Consider the following 23,023-nt stretch of genomic DNA (forward strand, 5'->3'; position numbering starts at 1 on the left):
CATGCAGATCCTTCTGTGGTGCACATTTTTGGACTCTATTTAAAAAATACTGTTTTTAATTATGCCTACCAAAGTACCACTTTGTGCATTAAACTCCATTTGCCAAGTTTTGTTCACTCACTCAACCTATTTATATCCCCTTGCAGACTCCTTATGTCCTCATCACAACATGCCCTCCCACCTATGTTTGTACCATCAGACAATTTGGAGGCATTACTCTGCTCTTCTTCTAAGACTGTAATATAGATGATGGTAGTTGAGACCTTAGGACTGATGTTGTGCCACTCCACTTGTTACATCTTTCCAACCTGAGAAAAAGCTCTTGAATCACGATTCTCTGTTTGAGTGTGTTAACCAATCCTCATCCTATGCTAATACATTACCCGCAACGATCTTTTAGGTGGTACCTTATCAAATGCTTTCTAGAAATCCAAATACACTACATCTACTGGTTTTCTTTATCAACTCTACTTATAATATTCTCAAAGAACTTCAACCAATTTGTCAAACATGCTTTCTCTATCGCAAAACCATTCTGCCAGTTTTTTTTTAATGCATTAAACCTTTCTGAATGTCCTGCCCCTGCTTTTTGTAACAATTGATTTCTGCATTTTCCCAAGTATTTTCCAGCTTTCTTTCTCATTCGCTCTTGAATGAGACATTGCATTAGCGGTTTTCCTATCTACTGGAACCTTCTCAGACTGAGTTCTGGAATATTTTGACCAATGCCCCCATTATCTCTGCAGCCACTTTAAAAAAAATCCTTGGATGCAAGCCATTAGGTTCCAGCAACATACCTGTATTTACTCCCATTAATTTCTAAAATACAATGTCCCTCGATAATCTTTTCAATCTTTTCTCCCATGAGCACCTTGCATATCTGTTATATTTGTAGTTTCCTCTACTATGAAAGCCATGATTGATTTCAATTATCTGTGCTTCCTTATTTGCAATTACTTGTCCACATACCAACTATATTAGCCTTCACTGTGCCATCCACTAACGGCTCCATGGATCAACCATTAAGAGCAGCACTATTGTTTCATTTGTGTCAGTGAACTAAAATCTAGTATATTTCATTCCCTTATTTCCACCCATTTGGATCTTAACCTTCTCTCTCAACTAAAAACATAGTGGCATGGTGACTCAGTGGTTAGCACTGGGTTCCAGGTTCAATTCCACCCTCAGGTGACTGTCAGTGTGCAGTCTGCACATTCTCTCTGTGTCTGTATGGGTTTCCTCTAGGTGGTCCGGTTTTCTCTCTCACCCCAAAGATTGCAGGTTAGGTGGATTGGACAAGCTAAATTACCCATTGTGTCCAGGGATAGGGTAGGGGTGTGGATCCAGATGGAATGCTCTTCAGAGGGTCAGTGTGGACCTAATGGGCTGAATGGCCTGCTTCCACACTGTAGGGATTCTATGAATCTAAAAACAGTTGGAGATCTGCTACCTCACCATTAGTTTATCAATCTGAAACAGTTCCTGACCAATGCCTCGAAGCTATAGTTAGTAAATTAGATATTGGAGTATATTTGTCAGATAATTCATTTATAAATAAAGCATACAATTTTGTCCTTGTACAAGACCACTGTTAAACCTCAGTTAGAATATGGTGTCTAATTTTGGTTGTCACACATTGTGGGTAATATTGGTGCTTTGGAAAGGATTCTAGGGAGGATCACAAGATTAATACCCAGTTTAAAACATCATATTTTAAGAGAAATAGTGATGTTGAAAGTGTTTTGATCAACTGGTGAAAGGGTTGGTTAGCACAGTTCGCTGGATGTCTTGGTGTCACCAACAATGCAGGTTCATTTCCAATCCTAACTGAAGTCATCAGGAAGACCATGTCTTCTCAACCTCACTCTTTGAGACATGGTACTCTTCATGTTAATCTTGTCACCAGTCATCTCTCTCTAATGGTCCTGTAGTACGATGATTTTCACTTTGAAAAGACTAGACTATGTTTCTGTAAGCTAACTGTTTCTATTGAATAGATTACAGAATACGGGGTCACACATACATTATACAATGTTAGAGCGGTTAGATGAGCATTTTCCAAGTAGGTCTGAAGAGCAAGTTGATGGGTTATGCAGTTAAAAACTGATTCACTAAATTCCTTCAAATGAGTATAAATACCACTAGGTGGACATTATCTTGGACTAGACATGGACAGGGTAGGAACTTCAGACTACATTCAGAAGCAAGAAAAGTTGGAAATGGAAGACAAAAGTTTTTAAACCTGTTTAGAAGACAGAGAAGATAAAGGTCAAAGATTTGGCAACAGTGGGATTTTGGTACATCCAGTAAATCCTCTCTATCTATAAAATCACAAATTTGCCTATCTGTACCAAAAAAACGGTTACAAGAATCAACATCAGTGGACTAAAATCACACAAGTGCAATTTTTAATGAGACCCACGCTCGCAAATTTCATCATTCACAGGGATTCTCAGGAAAAGAATGGTTCAATCAAGAATTGTTGAGAATGTTTCAGATGAGTTATACACACAATTTGACACATGGGAGTATGTTTTTAAGCTATTACTGAGGTATGACTGAAAGGAGGGCAGCTCAATATTTCATTACAGGATTTCAGAGAAAGATTGAAAAAGTGGGATGATTGCAATATTGACTAATGAAGCACTTAAACCTGTCTGGAGAGACAAAACGTTAAAAGGATCTTCAAATGAGCCCAAATGAATTAAACCAGAGGATAAAATCACAGACTGGAAGTGTAATTCTTTTTCCTACTTTCATGGATATGAACATCACTGTTAAGGCCAGTATTTGTTTCCCATCCTTAAATGTCTTCAAGAAAAGGGCAGAGAGTTGTCAACAGTGATTGAATGGCAATATAGTTCCAAGTGAGGTTGGTGGGTAGCTTGGAAAGGAACATGCATTTGCTTTCCTTGTATTTGTTGCCCATGTTCTTCTAGCTGTTAGAGTATCTAAGGTTTGAATGATACTTTCAAAGGAAGCCTGACATGTCACCACAGTACATTTTATAGATGGTAAGTGTTGCAGTTGGCAGTAGTAGAGGTAGTGAGTGTTTTAAGGACTGATGAAGTGCTGATTAAGTTTTCTGCTTTGCATTGAGCAATGCTAAGCTTCTTGGGTGTTGTTGAGAGCTAGATATTGCAATCAAGTGGGGAGTATTCTATTACAAGCCTTAGTTGCGCCTATAGATGGCGGACAGGCTTTGAGGAATCAAGAAAAGTTGTTTGTTGTAGAATTCTCAGCCTTTGACACATTCTTGCAGTCACAGCATTAATATGGTCAATTTAGTTGAGCTCGTCAGTGGTAACCTCAGGGTGCTGCCAGTTAAACAATGCTAATATCACTGAAGTAAAGGGAATTTGTTAAGACCCTCTTGTGGACATGGTTTTTGTGTGTTACAAACAATAGCATAGACCCCCAAACTATCAAGGGCAGACTGAAGAGCAAATATGTATGCAAACCCTTCAGAATGAAAAATATGAGAGCAACTACCATAATATTAACTGGCATAAAATTAGTCTGAAAGGCACAGAGGGAGCCAAATTCTTAATTTACATTTAGGAGAATTAGCCAGCACTGAGTAAGCGCATGTGCGTGATTTGTGATTTTGTTTTCGGGAATGAAGCTGGGGAATGGCCATTGGTGGGGAGCACTTACAGTCACAGATGCACAGCACAGAAACAGGCCCTTTGGTCCAACTCATTGATGCCAACAGGATTTTCCTAATCTAGTCCCGTTTGCCAGAATGTAGCCCATATCCCTCTAACTGAAGCCTTCTTATTCATGTACCCATCCAGGTGCCTTTAAATGTTGTAATTGTACTAGCCTCCAACACTTCCTTTGGCAGTTCATTCGATAGATGCACCACCTGCTGTGTGAAAAAATGGTCCCTTAGGTCCCTTTTAAATCTTTCCCTTCTAACCTTAAACCTATGCCCTCTAGTTTTGGACTCCCCTACCAGGGAAAGACTTTGATTATTCACCCTATTCATGCCCCTTATGATTTTATAAACTAATATAAGGTCACCCCTTCGCCTCTGAGGCTCTAGGGAAAATAGCCCCAGCCTATTCAGCTTCTCCCTGTAGCTCAAAACTTCCACCAATCTATTATAATTCAGTTACATTTGAAGTGGTTATGTAAAAGGAAATCCAGAATAAAAGTAAGTTAGGGCAAAGCTAATTTTACTAATCTGAAGGTTGTGATTTCATTAAAATGGACTGTGGGCAGCTATTTGAAGTAAATCAGCATCAGTAATAGTAATCAGAAAATGTTGAGTGTGTTCAAAGCAAGTTTGTTCTCAAAGAAAAAGGGTAGAATGAAAAAAAGGGAAGTTTATGACAAACATCAAAGGCTCGTTGCTGCAAAAAACATGGAACAAGTAACAAGTGTTAGCATGAGATTAAACAGCAAGGTCATGATAAAAATATTGGCAAGTAAACTGAAGGAATCTCAAAGAATTTCTTGCAAATATATTAAAAGCAAGAGTGAACTAAAGGAACAGTATCGCTCAGTAAGAACCATGACAGTGATCTCAATGTAGAAGTGGGGGATATGGGTATGGTTCTTAATAGGTACATGAAAACATATGAATTAGGAGTAGGACCATTTAGCTCCAAGCCTGCTCCATCATTTGATAAGATTATGGCTCATATGATTTTGGCCTCAGCTTCACAGTTCCAATATAAATTCATGATACAAAATCTTTTAGAACTGGCTTTTAAAAATTGTTTTAATTGCACAAAATGCCAATGAAAAGTTCCAAAAATGAACATTCTAAAGCAATTACTCTTAAGACTTACCCACCACTCCTGGTCCTCTTCACCAGTTACGACAATCACTTCTCCCTCAATAAAGGTAAGTTCATCGTCATTGTCAGCTTGGCAGTCATATATGGTTTTTACCCTGCGGATTTTGTTCTTTGCCTTTGAAGAGAAATTGTAATTATTAAGACAGATAAACAAAGCATTTGTCACAGTCAGCAAATGCAGCATTATATTTAAGCATGAAAACAGAAAATCTTCGGCACAGGACAAGATAAATATTATAAAGATTTTACAAGTTTTGAAGCACCATTTTTATTGTCATAAATTATTTAACATTTTCATTTAGTGTTATATCAACTTCCTATTTTCAAATGTTGAATACAAAATTCATATAACTACAATACAGTAACTTGTGTCGGTAAACAGGTTACGTGTCAGTGCATTTATATGATCTACAAAACATCAATTATTTTTATTCAGACATAAAATATACAGCAGAATTCGTTTATGGGCACTTGGTAGCTACAAGCATGAGATCCTGTTTGCCAAATGCCACTTCCAGTTAAATTGGCTACACTTATTAGTCGGATGGGCTCTCAAAACGTTGGAAAGGTAGATGTGTTTGGGTGGCATGTTGGCTCAGTGGTTAGTACTGCTGTCACACAGTTCAATCCAGCCTTGTGTGACTATCTTGTGGAGTTTGAACATTCTCTCTTGTCTGCGTGGGTTTCCTCTGGGTGTTCCAGTTTCCTCCCATCGTCCAAAGATGTGGAGGTTAGGTAGACTGGCTATGCTAAATTGCCCATAGTGTGCAGGCATGTGCATGCTATGTGAATTAGCCATGCTAAATGCAGGGCTGCAGCAACTTCTTTTTTTAGGTGGCGGGGGGAGGTGGGGTGTCTGGGTGGGATGCTCTTTGGAGAATAAATTATACTGAATACCCTCTTACACTCTGTAGGGATTCTATGAAATACATTCCGAGAGTATAGATAGTTTGAATTGTGTGGTAGGGATTTTAACAGTTCATTATTAAACTGCTGATCTCAATGTTACTTGCTGTTTAATAAGCAGCTTCAAACAGCAAAGCAGTGCTGTACTCACAATGATAGAAAGCTGTCCATAAGGCACTGCGTGGTTTTCATGCTGTGATCATATGAAGATCTATACAAACTATTGACAACAAAATATATACTGTAATAATTATTTAGCTTTTAGGGCCGAATTATTGAATGGCGATGCTATTTAAGCTCTGAATTAAATATGCAAGATCAAAGAGTACTGTTTTGACATAAATTCTTCCCTTCTCCCAAACAGGAATGTTTCAACAGTCTGATAGATCATCTGTTTTGAAGAGAAGTCATACTGGACTCCATTTCACTTTCAACAGGTGCTGTCAGACCTGCTGGGTTTTTCCAGAAACTTGTTTTTATTTGGATCAATAGCATCTGCAGTACTTTGCTTTTATTATGTCACTACATAATACTGAAATCATGGAACAATTTCATGGAACAGACACTCCTAAGTCCAGGTATCATGACAATGGAAACTGCAAATACCAGGAGTCAAAATCATACACAACATTTTTCTGTATTTTGGGATAGTGCAACAGAAATGCTCTCTGACTGATACTAAGGTTTGTGGAGTGCCAAAATTACCTATTCTTGCCACTGTGTGGTGCTGTTCTTCCTGTACTGACAAGTTATACCAGTAGTTAAAATTGATTGGTTTAAGCTAACCAAATAACTGAATTTTATTGAAATTGATTGCTAAGATTTAAAAAAAATGTATGGAAAATATTTTTTCATTATGTTAATTTATTTCTAAAATTATTTTCCTAAAACCTTCAAGTGTTAGTTTATGTGGGCTGAATAAATCATGGAGTCAGTCATAGAGATGCAAAAGACAGAAACAGACCTTTTGGTTCAACTTGTCCATGTCAACAGGATTTTCCTAAATTAATCTAGTCCCATTTGCCAGAATGTGGCCCATATCCCTCTAAACTCTTCTTATTCATATACCTATCCAGATGCCTTTTAAATGTTGTAATCGTACTAGCCTCCAACACTTCCTCTGGCAGCTTATTTGATACGCGCACCATCCTCTGCGTGAAAACGTCGCCCCTTAGGTTTCTTTTAAATTTTTCCCACACTGTAAACCTATGCCCTCTAGTTCTGGACTCCCACACCCCAGGGAAAAGTACCTTTTCTATTTACCTTATTCATGCCCTTCATAATTTTATAAACCTCTTTTGTTTTAATTTATACGATTTTTATCAGAACTTTTGATGATCTTATTCCTAAATTCCTTTTTTTTATGCAAATTGAAAATTATTGCTTTGGTTATAAATGTTCAGATTAATGCTATCTCAGAAGCAAGGGCCCACAATGACTGACTAATTTCTCAAATTCATCATTTATTTCCCTTTGCTTTTACACAATGACATGAAGATGTTTCTCATATCTTGACATGAAACTTGTTATAAACCAGCAAATTGTTACAGCTTGGGGCTTGCATTTATTTTACTGGCAGCACCACAATGCATGTGTGTTAGAACAAGACTTCAAGCTTCCTGACTGCTGCATCATAAACCATTATGTCACTTGCAGTACTTTAAAAGTACAGAGAAAACACATCCTCTCTTTTTCAATCTATGAAGGAAGAAAGAGTTATGGGGAAAACAGAGGAAAGTGTAACTGAGGATTACCTGATCAACTATGATCTCAATAAATAATCTCAATACTGGATGGCTGAATGTCTATTTCTGCTTCTATGTCTTATATTTGGAGAAGAAATTCTCATTGAAAATCAACTCTCTGAAGATTAAGTGCATTCTCAGTGACATATAATTTAAATTGTCAATGGTTTTGACTACTGTGTTGCTTGCTTTCTTCTTGACAAACACTTCTACACTGCTTGGTAGTCATTCAATCTTTTTCTTCCTGCTGTCCCTTGTGCTGCGCTGTGACCAGCCCTCTAAATGTGCTACCCATATTATTCAGCTTCATGGATGCATCACAGTATCTCCAGCTGCCATTGGAGCTCTGAAACCTAGGGCTCTTTTCAAGGAAACAGTATAATGACTATTCAACTGAACAAGTAGACGACCTTTTTAAACTATGTGTAACTGGGTAGGAGGGGGAGACCGGCTTATAAATTTGCTTTTCATGATCCAGGTATTACACTTTTTAACCCATGTTTCACAAATGCTTTTTCTTTGATTGTCATATAATGTGATCTGAACATGCACATTGTAATTAGTTGCTTTGTTGTCTGTATGCAACAATTCAATACAATTCTAACAAATATTGCCAAAGAATCCTTTGAGTAGTTGAAATGGTAAAGTACTCCTCTGATGTTCAGGCTAAAGAAATGATTTGGTAAAAGACAGTGTTAAATGTATTTAGTGAACACGTGATGTTGACATTCAATGCATGAAATGCATATTTTTCTATTTCACCCTGGTATTATTGGCCTTTTATATTGATTAACACAAAAATTGTGACGTGATAGTGTCCCTTTCTCTGAGCCACAAAATTCTTCCAGCCTCAGAGGTGTCTCAAAACATGTTCAAACATGCTAATTTAAATAATGTTTTTTAAAAAAATACAACTGAGATAAACAGAAAACAAGTGCACAGGATCAATCTTTAGTCAGTGCTGAGGTAACTTCTGTTCGAGTGACAGCAGCATTCCTAAAATGAGCCTCCACATTGTCAGTTAATAAAGGGTAATGGGCCATATTCCTGCTCTGAGCATTATTTGATATCCTGAATGAAATATTGGCGTGTAAGAGTGTGGTAAGGAGGGGATTGGGCTTGGTATCTACAGTTGAATAATTTACGAATACTAGTTGGCAAGATTCACATGCTTAAAGGCCGCTTGGAAGAGGTAGTAAACCTAGTAAATAGACAGTGTTTTCAGGACCAAAGGTAAGGAGGGAAAATAGAGAGGCAAAAACTACTACATTATTCATCAAGTGGTCATGGAAAATTCCTGACAAACACAGACAATTCCACTGCAAGTTTTCAAAATGTATTTTAAAAGGTTCAACTTCAAAGACAGTCATCAATCCAGAGAGGTTTCATGAATACCAGGTGGCACTGACGTAGAAGAATGTTAGATGATATGGAAAAGAGACTTGTTGTGATCCTTTAGATATTTTAGGAAGTTTCCTGGACTTAATACAGCCTGGTCCAGGAAAAGGAGTGTTTCATTTTTAAGGGTTGTCTTGGTCTCCAATCTCTGAACTTTGCCTTTTAGAAGTTTCTCCCGATGAGTTGTGTAAGAAGCCATTCTCACCTTTAGGTTGACACGAGTTTTGTAAATTGTATTTCCTTCTATTCAAGATGAAGGATGAGAAATTCCAAATGGAACTTCTTAAAACAAGGATATCAGCCTGAATAGGCAATATTAGTTCTGCAAACAGCATGGGTGATTTTGCTGAGTCAACAAGGCCAAATTCTGTTATTCGAGAAACCCTATACACCTAACCTATTTGAAAAGCACTGATCAAGTGTTTAATCATTGTCTCAAAATAGACCTTGTACTTCATATGGAATCATGAAAACATTTAAATACTTTGAACATGGCCAAAAGAGCTGAGGCGAAAGTGACAGCCCTTGAAAAGCAACATTTGGCTGAGTATGGTATAAAGGGGCCTTGGAAAAATTAGTCACTTGCAATTTGGTGGGGGGAGGAGTGAACAAGAGGCTCACCATCATGTTCTCAAGGGCAACATATGCTGACCATCCCAGCAGCACAAACATCCCATGAAAAAACATCAAAAAACCTTCACTGGTTGGAGTTATACCCAGCACAAAGGAAAATGACTGTGATTGTAGAAGGCCAATCATCTCATACCTGGAACATCTCTGCGGGTTTTTCTCAGGGGAGTGACCTAGGCCCAACTCTCTTCTGTTACTTCAATGATCTTCCCTCCATCATAAATTCAAAATGAGGGATGATTGCACATATTCGATACATTGAGCACTTTTCAGTTACAAGTACAGTCCTATCCACATGTAGCATGACCCAGATAACATTTACTGCCAAGTAACATTTACAATAAACCAATGTTAGGCAATAACTATTTTCAACATGAAGGAATCTAACTGTCTCTCCTTGACATTACCATTACTGAATATCCCATTATCAGCTTCCAGAATTTACCACTGACCAGAAACTGGACTTGACAGTTATATAAATGCTGTAACTACAACAGCAGGTCAGAGAACAGGAATTCTGTAGTAAGTAACTCATCTCTTGGCTCACCAAACACAAGGCAGAAGTCAGGAATACTCACTGTTTGCTTGGATGAATGCAGCTTCAAGACACAATATGCTCAAAGTATCCAGGATGAAACAGTCCACTTGAATGGCACCCCACTCACCATCTTCAACATTCACTCCCTCCACTACTAACATACAGTGGCAGAGTGTGCACCATCTACAAGGTGGACTGCAGCCACACCTTCCAAACCAATGACCTCTACCACCTAGAAAGACAAGGCAGCAGATTCATAGGAGCACCATCACCTGCAAAAGTACCCTTGCATGCCACATACCATCCTGACGTGGAAGCATATTGCCACTACCACACCACTGTTCAGTCAAAATCCTAGAACCCCTTCTAAAGTCACTAATTACTAATTGGCTCTTTTTCATTACATAATTCTCAATTGAAAATTGCTTGTTCTCTAGTCAGCTCTTTAATATATTGCTCAAGAAACCTAACCTAAGGACAATCCAGCTTTTGTGTTCAATTAGTTTACCCAGTCTAAATGCAGAATGAATTTATCCATGATTACTGTGTTGCTAATGCTGCAAGCTTCTCTCATTTTCTTATTTATACCATGTCCCGCGCTACCACTACCATTGCTACATAGACCACTAGTGGTCTGTAAATAACTCCAGGAGAAAGTGAGGACTGCAGATGCTGGAGATCAGAGCTGAAAATGTGTTGCTGGAAAAGCGCAGCAGGGCAGGCAACATCCAAGGAGCAGGAGAATCGATGTTTCGGGCATGAGCCCGAAGAAGATTCCTGAAGAAGGGCTCATGCCCGAAACGTCGATTCTCCTGCTCCTTGGATGCTGCTTGGCCTGCTGCGCTTTTCCAGCAACACATTTTCAGCTGTAAATAACTCCAATCATGTTTGCTACCACTTGCTGTTTCTTAGTTTCACCAGATTCCATACATTGTTATTTAATTTGAGATTCTCATTTCTCATTTATTATGAGTGCCACTCTCCCTTCATTTCCTTCTTGACCCTCCTTCCTAAATGTCAAATATTCCTGAATATTCAGTTCCCAGTCAAGACCACCATGCAGCCACGTTTCTGTAATTCCAATTATATCAATCATTTATCTTACTTTTTGCTGTTTAGATCGTCTACTTGCGAATACTATGTGCATTCAGGTGGAGTGCCCTTTGTCTTTTCGACATCATTCTGCATTCAAAGTATACTCAATACTTGGCTTTGTGTCACCTTATTTCTAGGATTCCTCACAGCTTTTTATTTCCTGTTACCAACTTAATTCACTTTCAAACGGGGTTATCCCTCAGCTTCCATTGAATAAATTGATTAAATTAGACCTGTTTTGACATTCAGGAATGTGATCTGGACTCTTTTATGCCTATCACTGAGATTGTTTGCAGATTTTAGACTGAATTGCCATATGCCACAATTCAACTCTTTTCTTTACTAGAACTGACCAAAACATTTTTTGATGACTAATGTGAGACATAGGAAGTAATACATCAAACCTTAGTGAAACTAAACTACCCAAATTTTAGCAAATGCCAACATTTTCAACATATTGTCATACTGCAAAGGCATCTTTTTTCCTGTTGTTGGGAAAGAACAGTGATGTGCTAATGGTTCCCTTGCGCCAGGGTCAAGGATGTCAGTAAGCAATTGTAAGGAAATCTGATGGGGAAGATGAACAGCAGAAATCACAGCCCACACTTGTACAAATGACCAAGGCACAGAGAGGAAAAAGTTGTCTTGCAGTTAGAATTTAGGCAGCTAGGTAGGAAATTAACAATCGGGGCCTCAAAAGTACTAATCACTGAGTTATGGGAATATGTTGCAATTGCCATGTTGAAATTTAATATTATAGCTTTAACAAAGACCTGGCTCAGAGAAGGGCAGGACTAAAATTGCAGAAATACTGGCCATAATGTTTTCCCTTGGGTGGTGCTAGGGGACTGAAGAATTCGAAATGTTACATTCTTGTTCAAAAATGGGTGTAAAATTAAACTCAGCAATTACAGGCCAGTCAGTTTAAATTTGGTGGTGAGGGAAACTTAAAGTAATTGGAAATAAAATTAACATCCGCACGGACAATTGCAGATTAATTAAGGAACATTAGCAAGGATTTCTTCCAGGAAAATCATGTTAAATAATTCGAGTTTTGTTTTGAAGAGGTTACAAATAGGGTTGATGAGGTATACATGTATTTACAAAAGGTATCTGATACAGTGTTGTGAGCAAAACTATAGTTTTTGGATTAAAAGGGACAGTAGCAACATGCACATGAAATTGGCTCAGTAACAGGAAATGAGTAATGGTTAGCAGACGCTTATCAGATTGCAAGAAGATGTATACTGGAGATGTCCAGAGATCAGTATTAGTATCCTTACTTTTCCTGACAGAGATCTTAATGCCTGGTTGTTTGGTGTGCAGAACAGTTTCAAAGTTTGTACATGCCATGAAACTTGAAAGCATTTTGAACAGTGAGGCCAAATTGGTGAAATAAGTGCATAGGTGACCAATAATGCCTATAATTCTTTGTTTGGTGCGTGGACTCTGAGGTCCTTTGAAAATGATGACTTCTAAACCCATAAATCAATGTGTTGGCATGTTGATCAGCGTGCATGGATTCTCGATTGCTGTGCAGCTTAGAGGGAACACCACAGGTACCAGACAGAGGTTAATATGATGAAATATGAAATCACAGAACTGTCATGGTGCAGAAGGCAGCTGTTTGGCTCATCATGTCTGCACCAATTCTATTACCTAGCATCAATCTCTTGCCTTTTCCGCATATCCTTGCACTCAATTACTATCCTAAAAACCATTCAATGCTCTTTTGAATACCTCAATCAAAACTGCCTCCACCACATTTCCAGGCAATTTATTTCATATCCTAACCACTCAATTTTTTCTCTTTTATGAGCATGAACAGCTAACTATCTACTATACTCAGCCTGCCCATGATTTTGAAACCCTTTATCAAATTTCCTCTCAGCCACTTTCTCTTCAAGGGTCCCAAATTCTTCAATCTATTCTCATAACAAAAGTCATACATATCAGTATGAAGACTATGGAGAGACAATATAAAATTAAAAGCATAACTCTAAAAGGGGTGCAGAAGCAGAGAGACTTTGATGCAGATGTGCATAAACAATTAAAGGTGGCAGGACAGGTTGAGAAAGCAGTTAACAAATATATAGCAAACTTGGCTTTATAAATAAACGCACAGAGCACAAGAGTGAGGTTATGCTGAACTTGTATAAAACACTAGTTTGGTCTCAGCTGGAGCACTGCACTTTTGGAAGGATGTAAAGGCACTGAACAGAATGCAGAAAAGACTCAAAAGAATGATTTTAAGGATGAGTTATGAAGATAGAAGAAATGGTGACTAATTTCCTTGTAGAAAAGAAGATTGCGAGGAGATTTGATAGGGGTACTCAAAATCATGAGGGATCACAGTGTAGTTAGGGAGAAACTATTCACATTGGTAGAATAATTGAGAACAAGAGGACACAGATTTAAATAAATAGTAAAAACTGCAAAAGTATCATAAGAAAAGCATTATAACAAAAAAAATGATCAATGATTACTAAATGTAGTGATATTGGACTAAGCCCAACTCTCTGCGACTAGATCCTCAGTTTCCTGACCCACAGGCCACAATCAGTGAAGACTGGGGACAATATTTCATCCTCACCAACATTCAACACTGGAGCCCCCCAGAGGTGTGTACTCAGCCCCCTACTGTACTCACTGTATACCCATGACTGCGTTGCCAAATACCAGACTAATGCCATTTACAAGTTCGCTGATGACACCACGATAGTTGGTCGAAACTCAGATGGTGATAAAACAGACTATAGACGGGATAGTGGAAGACCTAGAAAAATGCTGCACTGAGAACAATCTAGATCTCAATGCCAGCAAAACCAAGGAGCTCATTATTGACTTTCGGCAGGATGTTACTCCTGCCCCCTACACAGCACAGAGGTGGAACAAGTGGAGAGTGTCAAGTTTCTGGGAGTGGTCATCCACAACAAGTTTTCGTGGACTCTTCATGTGGACACACTGGTTACAAAGGCCCAACAGCATCTCTTCTTCCTCAGGCAGCTGAGAAATTTTGACATGACAGCAAATACCCTTGCCAACATTTATAGGAAGGCCAACCTCCCATCTATAGAATCCATCTACCAAGCCTGCTGTCAAGGAAAGGCCGCCAGCATTCTCAAAAATCTACCTCACCCTGGCAATGCTTTTCTACAATCTCTACCATCGGGGAGGAGGTACAGAAGCCTGAACACGCATCAGCGGTTTTGAAATGGTTTCTACTCTACTGTTGTTAGAATACTGAATGGACTCACAAACTATTAACATTTGCCTGTACCTGTGTTTTTGTTTTGCCACTGTTTACCTATTTTTTACTTATCTATGCTATTTAACTATGTGATCTGCCTGTATTGCTCACAAGACAAAGCTTTTCACTGTGCCTCGGTACACGTGACAATAAATTAAATTTAATGCAACAAGTGGTTATGGTTTGTAATGCACTGACTTAGAATGTGATGAAATCAAAGGGAATTAGACTTTAATCTGAAAAGGATGTACAGGGTTAAGGTGAGAAGGCAAGAAAATGGCATGAGGTGGATTGCTCATTTGGAGGGCAGTGGAAAAAACATTGGGTTAAATGGCTTTCTTCTGTAATTTTATAATTCTGAGATTCTAGAACATCAAGATTGAATCTGCCTCTTTCACTCCCAGACAATGCATTCCAGATTCTGAGCTAAACTAGATAATAAAAGTCCTGCTCAAGGCACCTTTGTTCTCTTTTGGCCAAACAGATTAAATATGCCTTCTCCAATTCTCAAACATTTCCTACTTGCTACTTTGTGTAGAATAGTTGTGATTTTGAACATTGCTATCAAATCTCCTCACACTCTGGATTAGTGGTGCTGGAAGAGCACAGCAGTTCAGGCAGCATCCAAGGAGCTTCGAAATCGACGTTTCGGGCAAAACCCTTTCCTGATGAAGGGCTTTTGCCCGAAACGTTGATTTCGAAGCTCCTTGGATGCTGCCTGAACTGCTGTGCTCTTCCAGCACCACTAATCCAGAATCTGGTTTCCAGCATATGCAGTCATTGTTTTACATTATCAAATCTCCTCATAACCTTTTCTTAAACTACGACCTCTCCAATTATTCCAAGTAATTCCATTATTCCAATGAAGAAGAACCTAATTCTCATAGATCTTTCTTACACCTTTTCTAAAGACTTCCTATCCTTCCTAATTTGTGGTGGTTAGAATCGGACACATCATTACAACCAGAGCCGAACTGTTGTTTTATAAATGTTCATTATAACCTACTTGCCTTTGTCCCCTTGCCTTGGAGGTCCAGAGTCTTTTAATCACTTTCTCAACCTGTCCTGTTGATCTTCAACGATTTGGGTATGGAGTTTGCTGATTGGACTCTCTTGAATTTATTTGTTACTGTTACTTTTGTGGTGACTGAAAGTGGGGTTTGAGATTTGTCTCATTTCCCTGAAAACTGGTTGATCGGTGGGGTTTAGGGTCTGCCTTTGCTGCCCCTTTCCCCTGGAAATTGCTGTTTCTTGTATATGACAGTTCATGCTAACTATTTGCTTGTAATTTGTATTGGTTTAAATAAAAAAGAAATGACAGATATATTCAGGATATTATTGGCCTCTCCGGTGTTTTTTTTCTTCCAGGTGGTGGAATATCAGTAAAGTTTTCTGCACTCGATGTTTCTTCACTGTGTATTGCATCCTGCACACACATGACATGGGTGCTGGGGAGAAATAAGCACTACTACTGTTTGGCAATAGTGTTGCGGATTAAAAAAAAAACAAATTTAACCAGGACATGAGAATCTCCTCAGTTCAGGCACTGACTCGGAGTTGGCTGGCCACAGCCAGTGTATTACTGTGGGTTCTTTTGTTTTTGAGGACTGGCTGGGGTGCAGTCACTGTGATTTGCTGTTTGTTTGAACTGGTTCCTGAACTGACCGCCAGTGCCACTGAGGAAACAAAGAAATATAATCAGGAGATGAGAATCTCCTCAGTTCAGGCAATTGACCCCAAGCTGGCTGACCACAGCCAGTGTACTTGCACAAGTAAATAAAGAGTGACTTGATGACAGAATACCAGCTCTGTGCAGTTATTTCAGCATAATTACAGATTAAATTGAACTTGAAATAAGTATACTTACTGTATTTATCTTCCGTGGTAGGGGTACAGGGGTTTCAGGTAAACTGGGAGGTGTACCATTTGCATCTTCAGATGGCTGTTTCTGCAGTATGTCCCTTGTCTGTGGCTTTGGAGAAATCTCCTGAACCTGTGGCTTTTGGGACATCTCCACAGGCTGGGACTTTTGGATGACTTCTCCGATATGGGGTTTTTGAGGGATTTCTCCTGGCTGTGGTTTTGGTGGCAGATCTTTGGGTTTTTGAGGCAGGTCCCCCGGATGCGGCTTCTGGGGTAAGTCCCCTGGATGCGGCTTCTGGGGCAGGTCCCCCGGATGCGGCTTCTGGGGCAGGTCCCCCGGATGCGGCTTCTGGGGCAGGTCCCCCGGATGCGGCTTCTGGGGCAGGTCTCCCGGATGCGGCTTCTGAGGCACGTCTCCCGGATGCGGCTTCTGGGGCAGGTCTCCCGGATGCGGCTTCTGGGGCAGGTCTCCCGGATGCGGCTTCTGGGGCAGGTCTCCCGGATGCGGCTTCTGGGGCAGGTCTCCCGGATGCGGCTTCTGGGGCAGGTCCCCCGGATGCGGCTTCTGGGGCAGGTCCCCCGGATGCGGCTTCTGGGGCAGGTCCCCTGGATGCGGCTTCTGGGAGGGATCTTCCACATGTGATTTCTGGGTCAGGTCTCCTGGATGTGGCTTCTGAAAAGTGTCTGGATTTGATTTATCTACTGAACTGTGATGGATACTATCGATTTTTCTCAAGGACACTGGAAGTTGGAAGAAGTACAAAGATTAGTGTTTTTCAGTTGAAGTACTCATTTGGGTTATAAAACTAAACATCACTATAAAATATCTTTCATCCTTTAACAGGGTGAAAGTTTGTGAAAATCATTTCACAAATAGATGAAAAATGACTAGACAAACAATGTGAACCTTACTTTGAAATGAAAATCAGTTCTAATCAAAATATAAAGCTTGTTTTACTGTGTCTTACACCATTCCTCCCTTTCCCTCAAGTTCTTCTAATTTTCCTTCAAATGACTCATGTGGGGCTAACTCCACCATAACCCTACACTATAATACTTTAGAAAATCAACATTTATTTTCTTTAGAGTTTTTGTTCATTTCTTAAGATGGTCTATTACTGAGAGATGCTCAATTTGGTCTCCTAGCAGAAAACTTGGAAATAAAATGTCACAATTTTTGTTGTAAGTAGGCTTTGAATGTCAACTTAAAATGGCATTTTAAAGCTTATTCCTACAATTAGTGAAGGACTTTAGGATTCTCTCATTTCAAAGGTCTCATATCATCTTTCCAATATCCATCCCTACATGCACTCCCAAAAACATCAACTAATTTCCAGTTGTTTTTATTTTTCAATGTTCTCTTATGTAAATGTGTTGCCTCATGCTGGTAAGATTCATAGTTGTCACATCTCTTGACATGTGACTCTGGTGAAAGCTTAGGGTATGAATTCGGCAAGCTATTCATCTAGTCAAAAGAATTTGAGTTTCGTCCATAAGCACCCTCAACCAAAACCTACACAAGTACTTTCCAATACTGGATAACAATTATGGGTGTAGTACAATGCAGCAGTGATCAACATTTTAACTGATGGCATCACAGAAAGTGATGTAAAGTCATGTGACATTGTGTTTAAGGACTTATTCTAATATAATCATGTAAAGATTGCTCCCAGCTCTGTACATAGTGGATATAGTTAAACTAACAGTTCTAGTCACTGAGGCCTGCTATAGGTCCATCTTTAAGCATATTCACAACATGATTTTCATCTTAATTCATAATACATTGAGGCCAATTTTGTGAATCTCTATAACTCTCAACTATTCCCATTGTAATTCCTGGAAATGTGGTACACCTGAGAAGTGTTACAAGCATTAGTGATTTAAATGCTCAGGTAAGTTTTTTTTTGGTTGAGGAAAAAATATAGGACCAGGACTGAAGAAAATCCCTCCACTAATCATTTGTCTCACTGTTTGTGGAACTTTGCTGAATGCAAAATGGCCACTACTTTCATCTGCAATAGAGTGACTATATTTCAAAGTAGATAATTATATGTATATATGAGACATTGAGAGGCTTTAAGGTATTATAAAAATACTTTTTTTTTCACAAAGCATTTCTCCTATACAATGAAGAGAAAAATAATTCCCTTGTCATTGTTTCTCTGGTGTCTTAGCACCTTATTTCCTTCCATGCGTGTTTTATTTTGCTGTATGAGCCAACCTATTTACCATTTTCTTTATTCTTAAATTAGTGGAATATCTCTCATTTCTCTTTCACTCTGTTTTTGCAATTCTCACCATACTTATATATATGGCTTTCAATTTGTGTAATGTTCACAATTTCTTTAATTAAACACTCAAGTTCAGAGTATGCTACATGACTTAAAATCGCATGGTCAATGGAGCAGCACAAATGTACCTGGGAACTTGAAGGTTAGGACTGACGTCTTAGGCTGAGAAGAACTGGCAGACATTATCCTGGTAAATGTAGTTTTCAAAATTAGATGACTGATCTGAGGCTTAGCCAGTCATGTACGCACACCATGGACTAAGTGGCCTCTTTTTGTGCTGCAGAGCTTCTATGATTCTATGTTAGAAGATGTTGCTTTAAAAGGCATAGTATGAGTGTGTGGGAAAGAAACATGGTACTTAAAGACTTTAGAATTCTGCAGGGTGTCAATTTTATTTTAAAAGAGGAGTTATCTTAAGATAATGATGTGTATTATGTTCTTCTGACTACTTATGCCATTTAACAAGCTTTACAAACTCATGAGGGAAATTGGATGTGCACCAAATGAAAAACTTTTAACTAACTAGAGTCCACAGGTATTTCATAGATATTTTGTAAAAAGAGTGGGAAATAATACATGCCAATGAAAGAAAGCTTCAAAATAAGAGCTAATCTTGTAAAATGTTACAATATCATGTTAATTTACAAGTTTAAGTATTTGAACGTCAAATGTAACGCACACACATTTAATCTTACCTTTTTGAGGTAGTTTTGGAAGCACTCGTGGACCTAAGGCAGTTTTTGTGGTTCCAGTTCCAGTACTGTAAAGCAAACGAAAGACAATGAGTCACCAAATGGATAACCACTTCTGAATCGTGCTTTCAGGATGAAAATAAAAGCATATAATCTATGAATCTCTCATTCTGTTTTGTCCAATACATTTCTTAAATAAGAATAGGGACTTTATGTTGTGAGTAGGAATATTTCTTGAGTAATATTTAAAATATTGTCAGTCTTTTAAGCTGAAATCTATAAAACTGTATTGTCTAACACATCAGAAAATATTGAAAATTTGCTACGTTATTTCTGGCCGATGAGCAATTGTCACAGTAAATTTTTTGGGAGACAAAGAAGAGTGGGCCACCTTTCAAGTTGAAAAGGGCCAGATGACATGACTGTGGTGGTCACTTACAAAGTTATCTAGTTATACGCAGATGTGAATCCAGTTGAACTTTTGATAGCACTACACTTCGAGGAACTAGGAGTAACCATGTTATTCATATAGTATTATCATATTGCTGAGGGGATTTGCACTGTTTAGATACTTCCTTTTAGCAGAGCTCCTTGTGCTCAATAAAAAAAATGGAGAGAGAGAGAGATAGGTTAGTTGCAAGGGGAGGGTAGACATTTACTGAACTTCTCACAAAACTAGTCTTATTGGATAATGAAGCTTGAGACTGTATAACAGTAGAAGATAAGCTGCTGGATAATAGGTTGAAACACATGTATCCACCTATTGATGAAAAGAGAGCAATCTGTGTTGGAGCCTTGAGAAAAAGGTTTATCCAATACATTGGAACAATATTAGACTACTGAAAATGAATTAATGTATGTATTTTCACTAATTGTTACATACAACAGAATCACCATGTACACATGCACCATTAAATGCTCTAACATTCACTGAAATAGATGGTATCTATCAATTAATTAGACCCATTCAAATAAGACAACACTAAACCAGCAGGAGACTGTTAAATGACTGTTAAACGGTTCATTGCCCAACAGGAACACTTTTTAAAAAATGACAATCAATTATCTTAACTTCTTTCAAAAAGATTAGTATTATGCAACATTTAAACTCCAGTAATCCTAAAACAAATGTTAAACTGGTGTTTGGTAGCTCTGATAGCTAACAATTGGAATTATTCCATTTCAGCAGGATATTGCTCCTTTTGTGAGGAAAAAAGGGCTCATTCATAATTTAATTTAAACATCAACCAAAAAAAATCTATAGTTACCTTGATTGTTGAGACAACCCCTCAAACTTATTTCCTGTTCGATTTGACTGTGGGGGACCAGAATCTGTACCTAAGAGACAGTTAAATATTATTTTAGATTGGTTTAACGTTAATTTAGATATGAAATTAGTTAGAAAACAAAAACACACAATAAGCCACCAAAAATGGATGCAAGCAAATTCCAATACCAAAAGTCAAGTATCAAGAAACACTAACCAGAATTTAGATGACTGATCACTAACTCTAAATGCAGCAATCCAAAGAATTCCAGTAAAATAAAATTGGGAATATATTATCCAAAACAAAGAAACAAATGCTATTTGTATTGTTCACTATTAATTTTAAAATTCTGAACCACAAAATACATTATTTAAATCACATTTTCCCTAATTCTAAGCATTGTTTCATGTTTTAAAAATAAGCTGGAAAATTAATTAATTGACAAATCATTAGCTCAGATTTTGTACGATTAGTTGTGAGACCACTATTTTGGAATAAATTCTCTCAGCAGCTTTCAAGGTATGCACATGTATAGTTCAACATGAAAATCAGGAAGCTGCTGTTCAATTTGTCTTGCTCCTCCATCAGCTTTACGACAAGTGAATTTGCATTAAAATAAATTAAGGTGTGTGAAGTTTTGGTACTTACCCACTAGTCACCTACTAAACATGCCAGAAAAAGCCAAGGCTAAGTTGTCAAGTTTAAGTGAATTTTGAATGGCATGATAAATTTTAATCATAGTTGACAACCAGTCAGACAAAATTTACTTTCCTAGGATGTGGAGAGTTACTTTTTCAGAACTGAATTACTGCAGATCATGGTGCGTAAGACAAACCTATTTTTCTGGTTCCAAAAATCATGAATTTGTATATACTCATGACATAAGTCAATTCTTTCCCAGCCGCACACTATAGTTGTATTAGTAGTCATCCTCAAATGGATGTTTATCTACAATGGATGTTTCAGTTACCAGTACCTTATAACAGATTACAAGGAATCAAGCAGATGATGGTGATATAAGCTATAATGTGGGGGATGTGTAACAATTTAAGATATATCAATGCAAAGAAGACAAAGATGGCAACCACCCACATCCAAGGTTCGCTTTCATATTTGGTGGATCAATTCAACCAGTTTTTGCAAATGTTTTTCTCTGGGGCTTCAAAGATGGTCTTGTACAACATTTTTGGGATTGTCAAAAATGCTTAAAAAAATTAAAATAATTTTTCAAGCGAGAAGATACTTTTCCAGTCATTTGAAGAGCAGCATTGGAATTGACAGTAAATAATTGTGGGAGCTGGCGGAGAACTGAGGGGTGGGGCTGTGAAGAGAATAAGAAATGGATACTTGATTACTTGCAGGACAACTATAAATGAGGGGAGGAAAAGGTACATAATGATGTATTGGTGAAACCCAAGTAGAAGTTGCAGAACCAGCGCATCCTGGGCAGCAACGTGTGCTGTCAGGGGTGCACTCCTCTCATCACCTTGTTCTTACTTATCTACCTCCTCCTTTCTTCGAACAGGCATTCTGTTCTGCATCTTAATCGCCCAATAGTCTGGAACCTCAAGGTTTTGTAGAGAACAGTGCAGTTTGACCATCTTGGAGACCCTGGCTGAGGTGCACTGAAGGGAACATAGAGATCTTTCCAGGATTGTTTTAGTCTGCCGCCTAAAATTTAATACCTTCTTAAATGGCTGCATTCTACATATTGTAGATTGAATCACAATGCCCTTAAGGAGGGAATTCCAAGATTTTGACCCAGCAACAGTGAAGGAACGGTGATATATTTCCATGCCAGGATGATGAGTGGCTTGGAAGGGAACTTGCAGGTGATGGTGCCCCCATTTATCCGCTACCCTTGTCCTTCTGGATGAAAGTGGTTATGGGTTTGGAAGATGCTGTCTGAGGATCTATGGTGAATTTCCGCATTGCATCTAGTAGATAGTACACACTGAGCATCAGAGGCAGAGGGAGTCGATGCTTGTGGATGCGCTGTCAATCAAGTAGGCTGCTTTGTCTTGATGGTGTCAACCTTCTTGAGTGTTGTTGGAGCTGCACCCATCCAGGTCACACACCTGACCTGTGGCTTGTAAATATGGTGAACAGGTTTTGGAGAGTCAGGAGGTAAATTTCCTAGCCTCTGACCTACTCTTGTAACCACTGTATTTTTCTGATGAGTCCAATTGAATTTCTGGTCAATGGTAATTCCCAAGAATGTTGATAGTGGGTGATTCATTGATAACACTATTGAATGTCAAGGGACGGTGAACAGATTATTGCCTGGCACAAATGATACTTTGCCACTTGTCGGTCCAAGCCTGGATATTTTCCAGCTCTTGAAGTAAGAGTTGTACACCACAGAAGCAGACCCTTCTGTCCAACTCATCCATGCCAACCAAATATCCTAAATCAAATCAGTCAATTTGCTAGGATTTGGCTTTTATACCTCTAAACCTACTCATGTACTAATCCAGATGCATTTCAAATGTTCTAATTGTTCCAGCCTCCACCACTTCCTCTGGCAGCTCATTCCACGC

At 38.6% G+C, this 23,023-nt stretch overlaps 1 protein-coding gene across 3 annotated transcripts in view; it reads right to left on the reverse strand.

Moving 5' to 3' along the window:
• The window catches only part of LOC122549488 (arf-GAP with SH3 domain, ANK repeat and PH domain-containing protein 1-like), a 365,329-nt gene that overhangs the window by 11,975 nt on the left and 330,331 nt on the right, over nucleotides 1-23,023 (reverse strand). For all 3 annotated transcript variants that reach the window (XM_087986272.1, XM_087986271.1, XM_087986270.1), the window contains 4 exons: nucleotides 20,484-20,553; nucleotides 19,219-19,283; nucleotides 16,237-16,973; nucleotides 4,800-4,922 (listed from right to left, as the gene is read on the reverse strand). In XM_087986272.1, coding sequence (XP_087842398.1) covers nucleotides 4,800-4,922; nucleotides 16,237-16,973; nucleotides 19,219-19,283; nucleotides 20,484-20,553 — 995 coding nt within the window. The remainder of the gene's footprint in view (nucleotides 1-4,799; nucleotides 4,923-16,236; nucleotides 16,974-19,218; nucleotides 19,284-20,483; nucleotides 20,554-23,023) is intronic.

Source organism: Chiloscyllium plagiosum, unplaced genomic scaffold (assembly GCF_037043375.1).
Source record: "Chiloscyllium plagiosum isolate Xiang-an unplaced genomic scaffold, Cpla_swu_hap1 HiC_scaffold_4, whole genome shotgun sequence".
NCBI classification, from domain to species: domain Eukaryota; kingdom Metazoa; phylum Chordata; class Chondrichthyes; order Orectolobiformes; family Hemiscylliidae; genus Chiloscyllium; species Chiloscyllium plagiosum.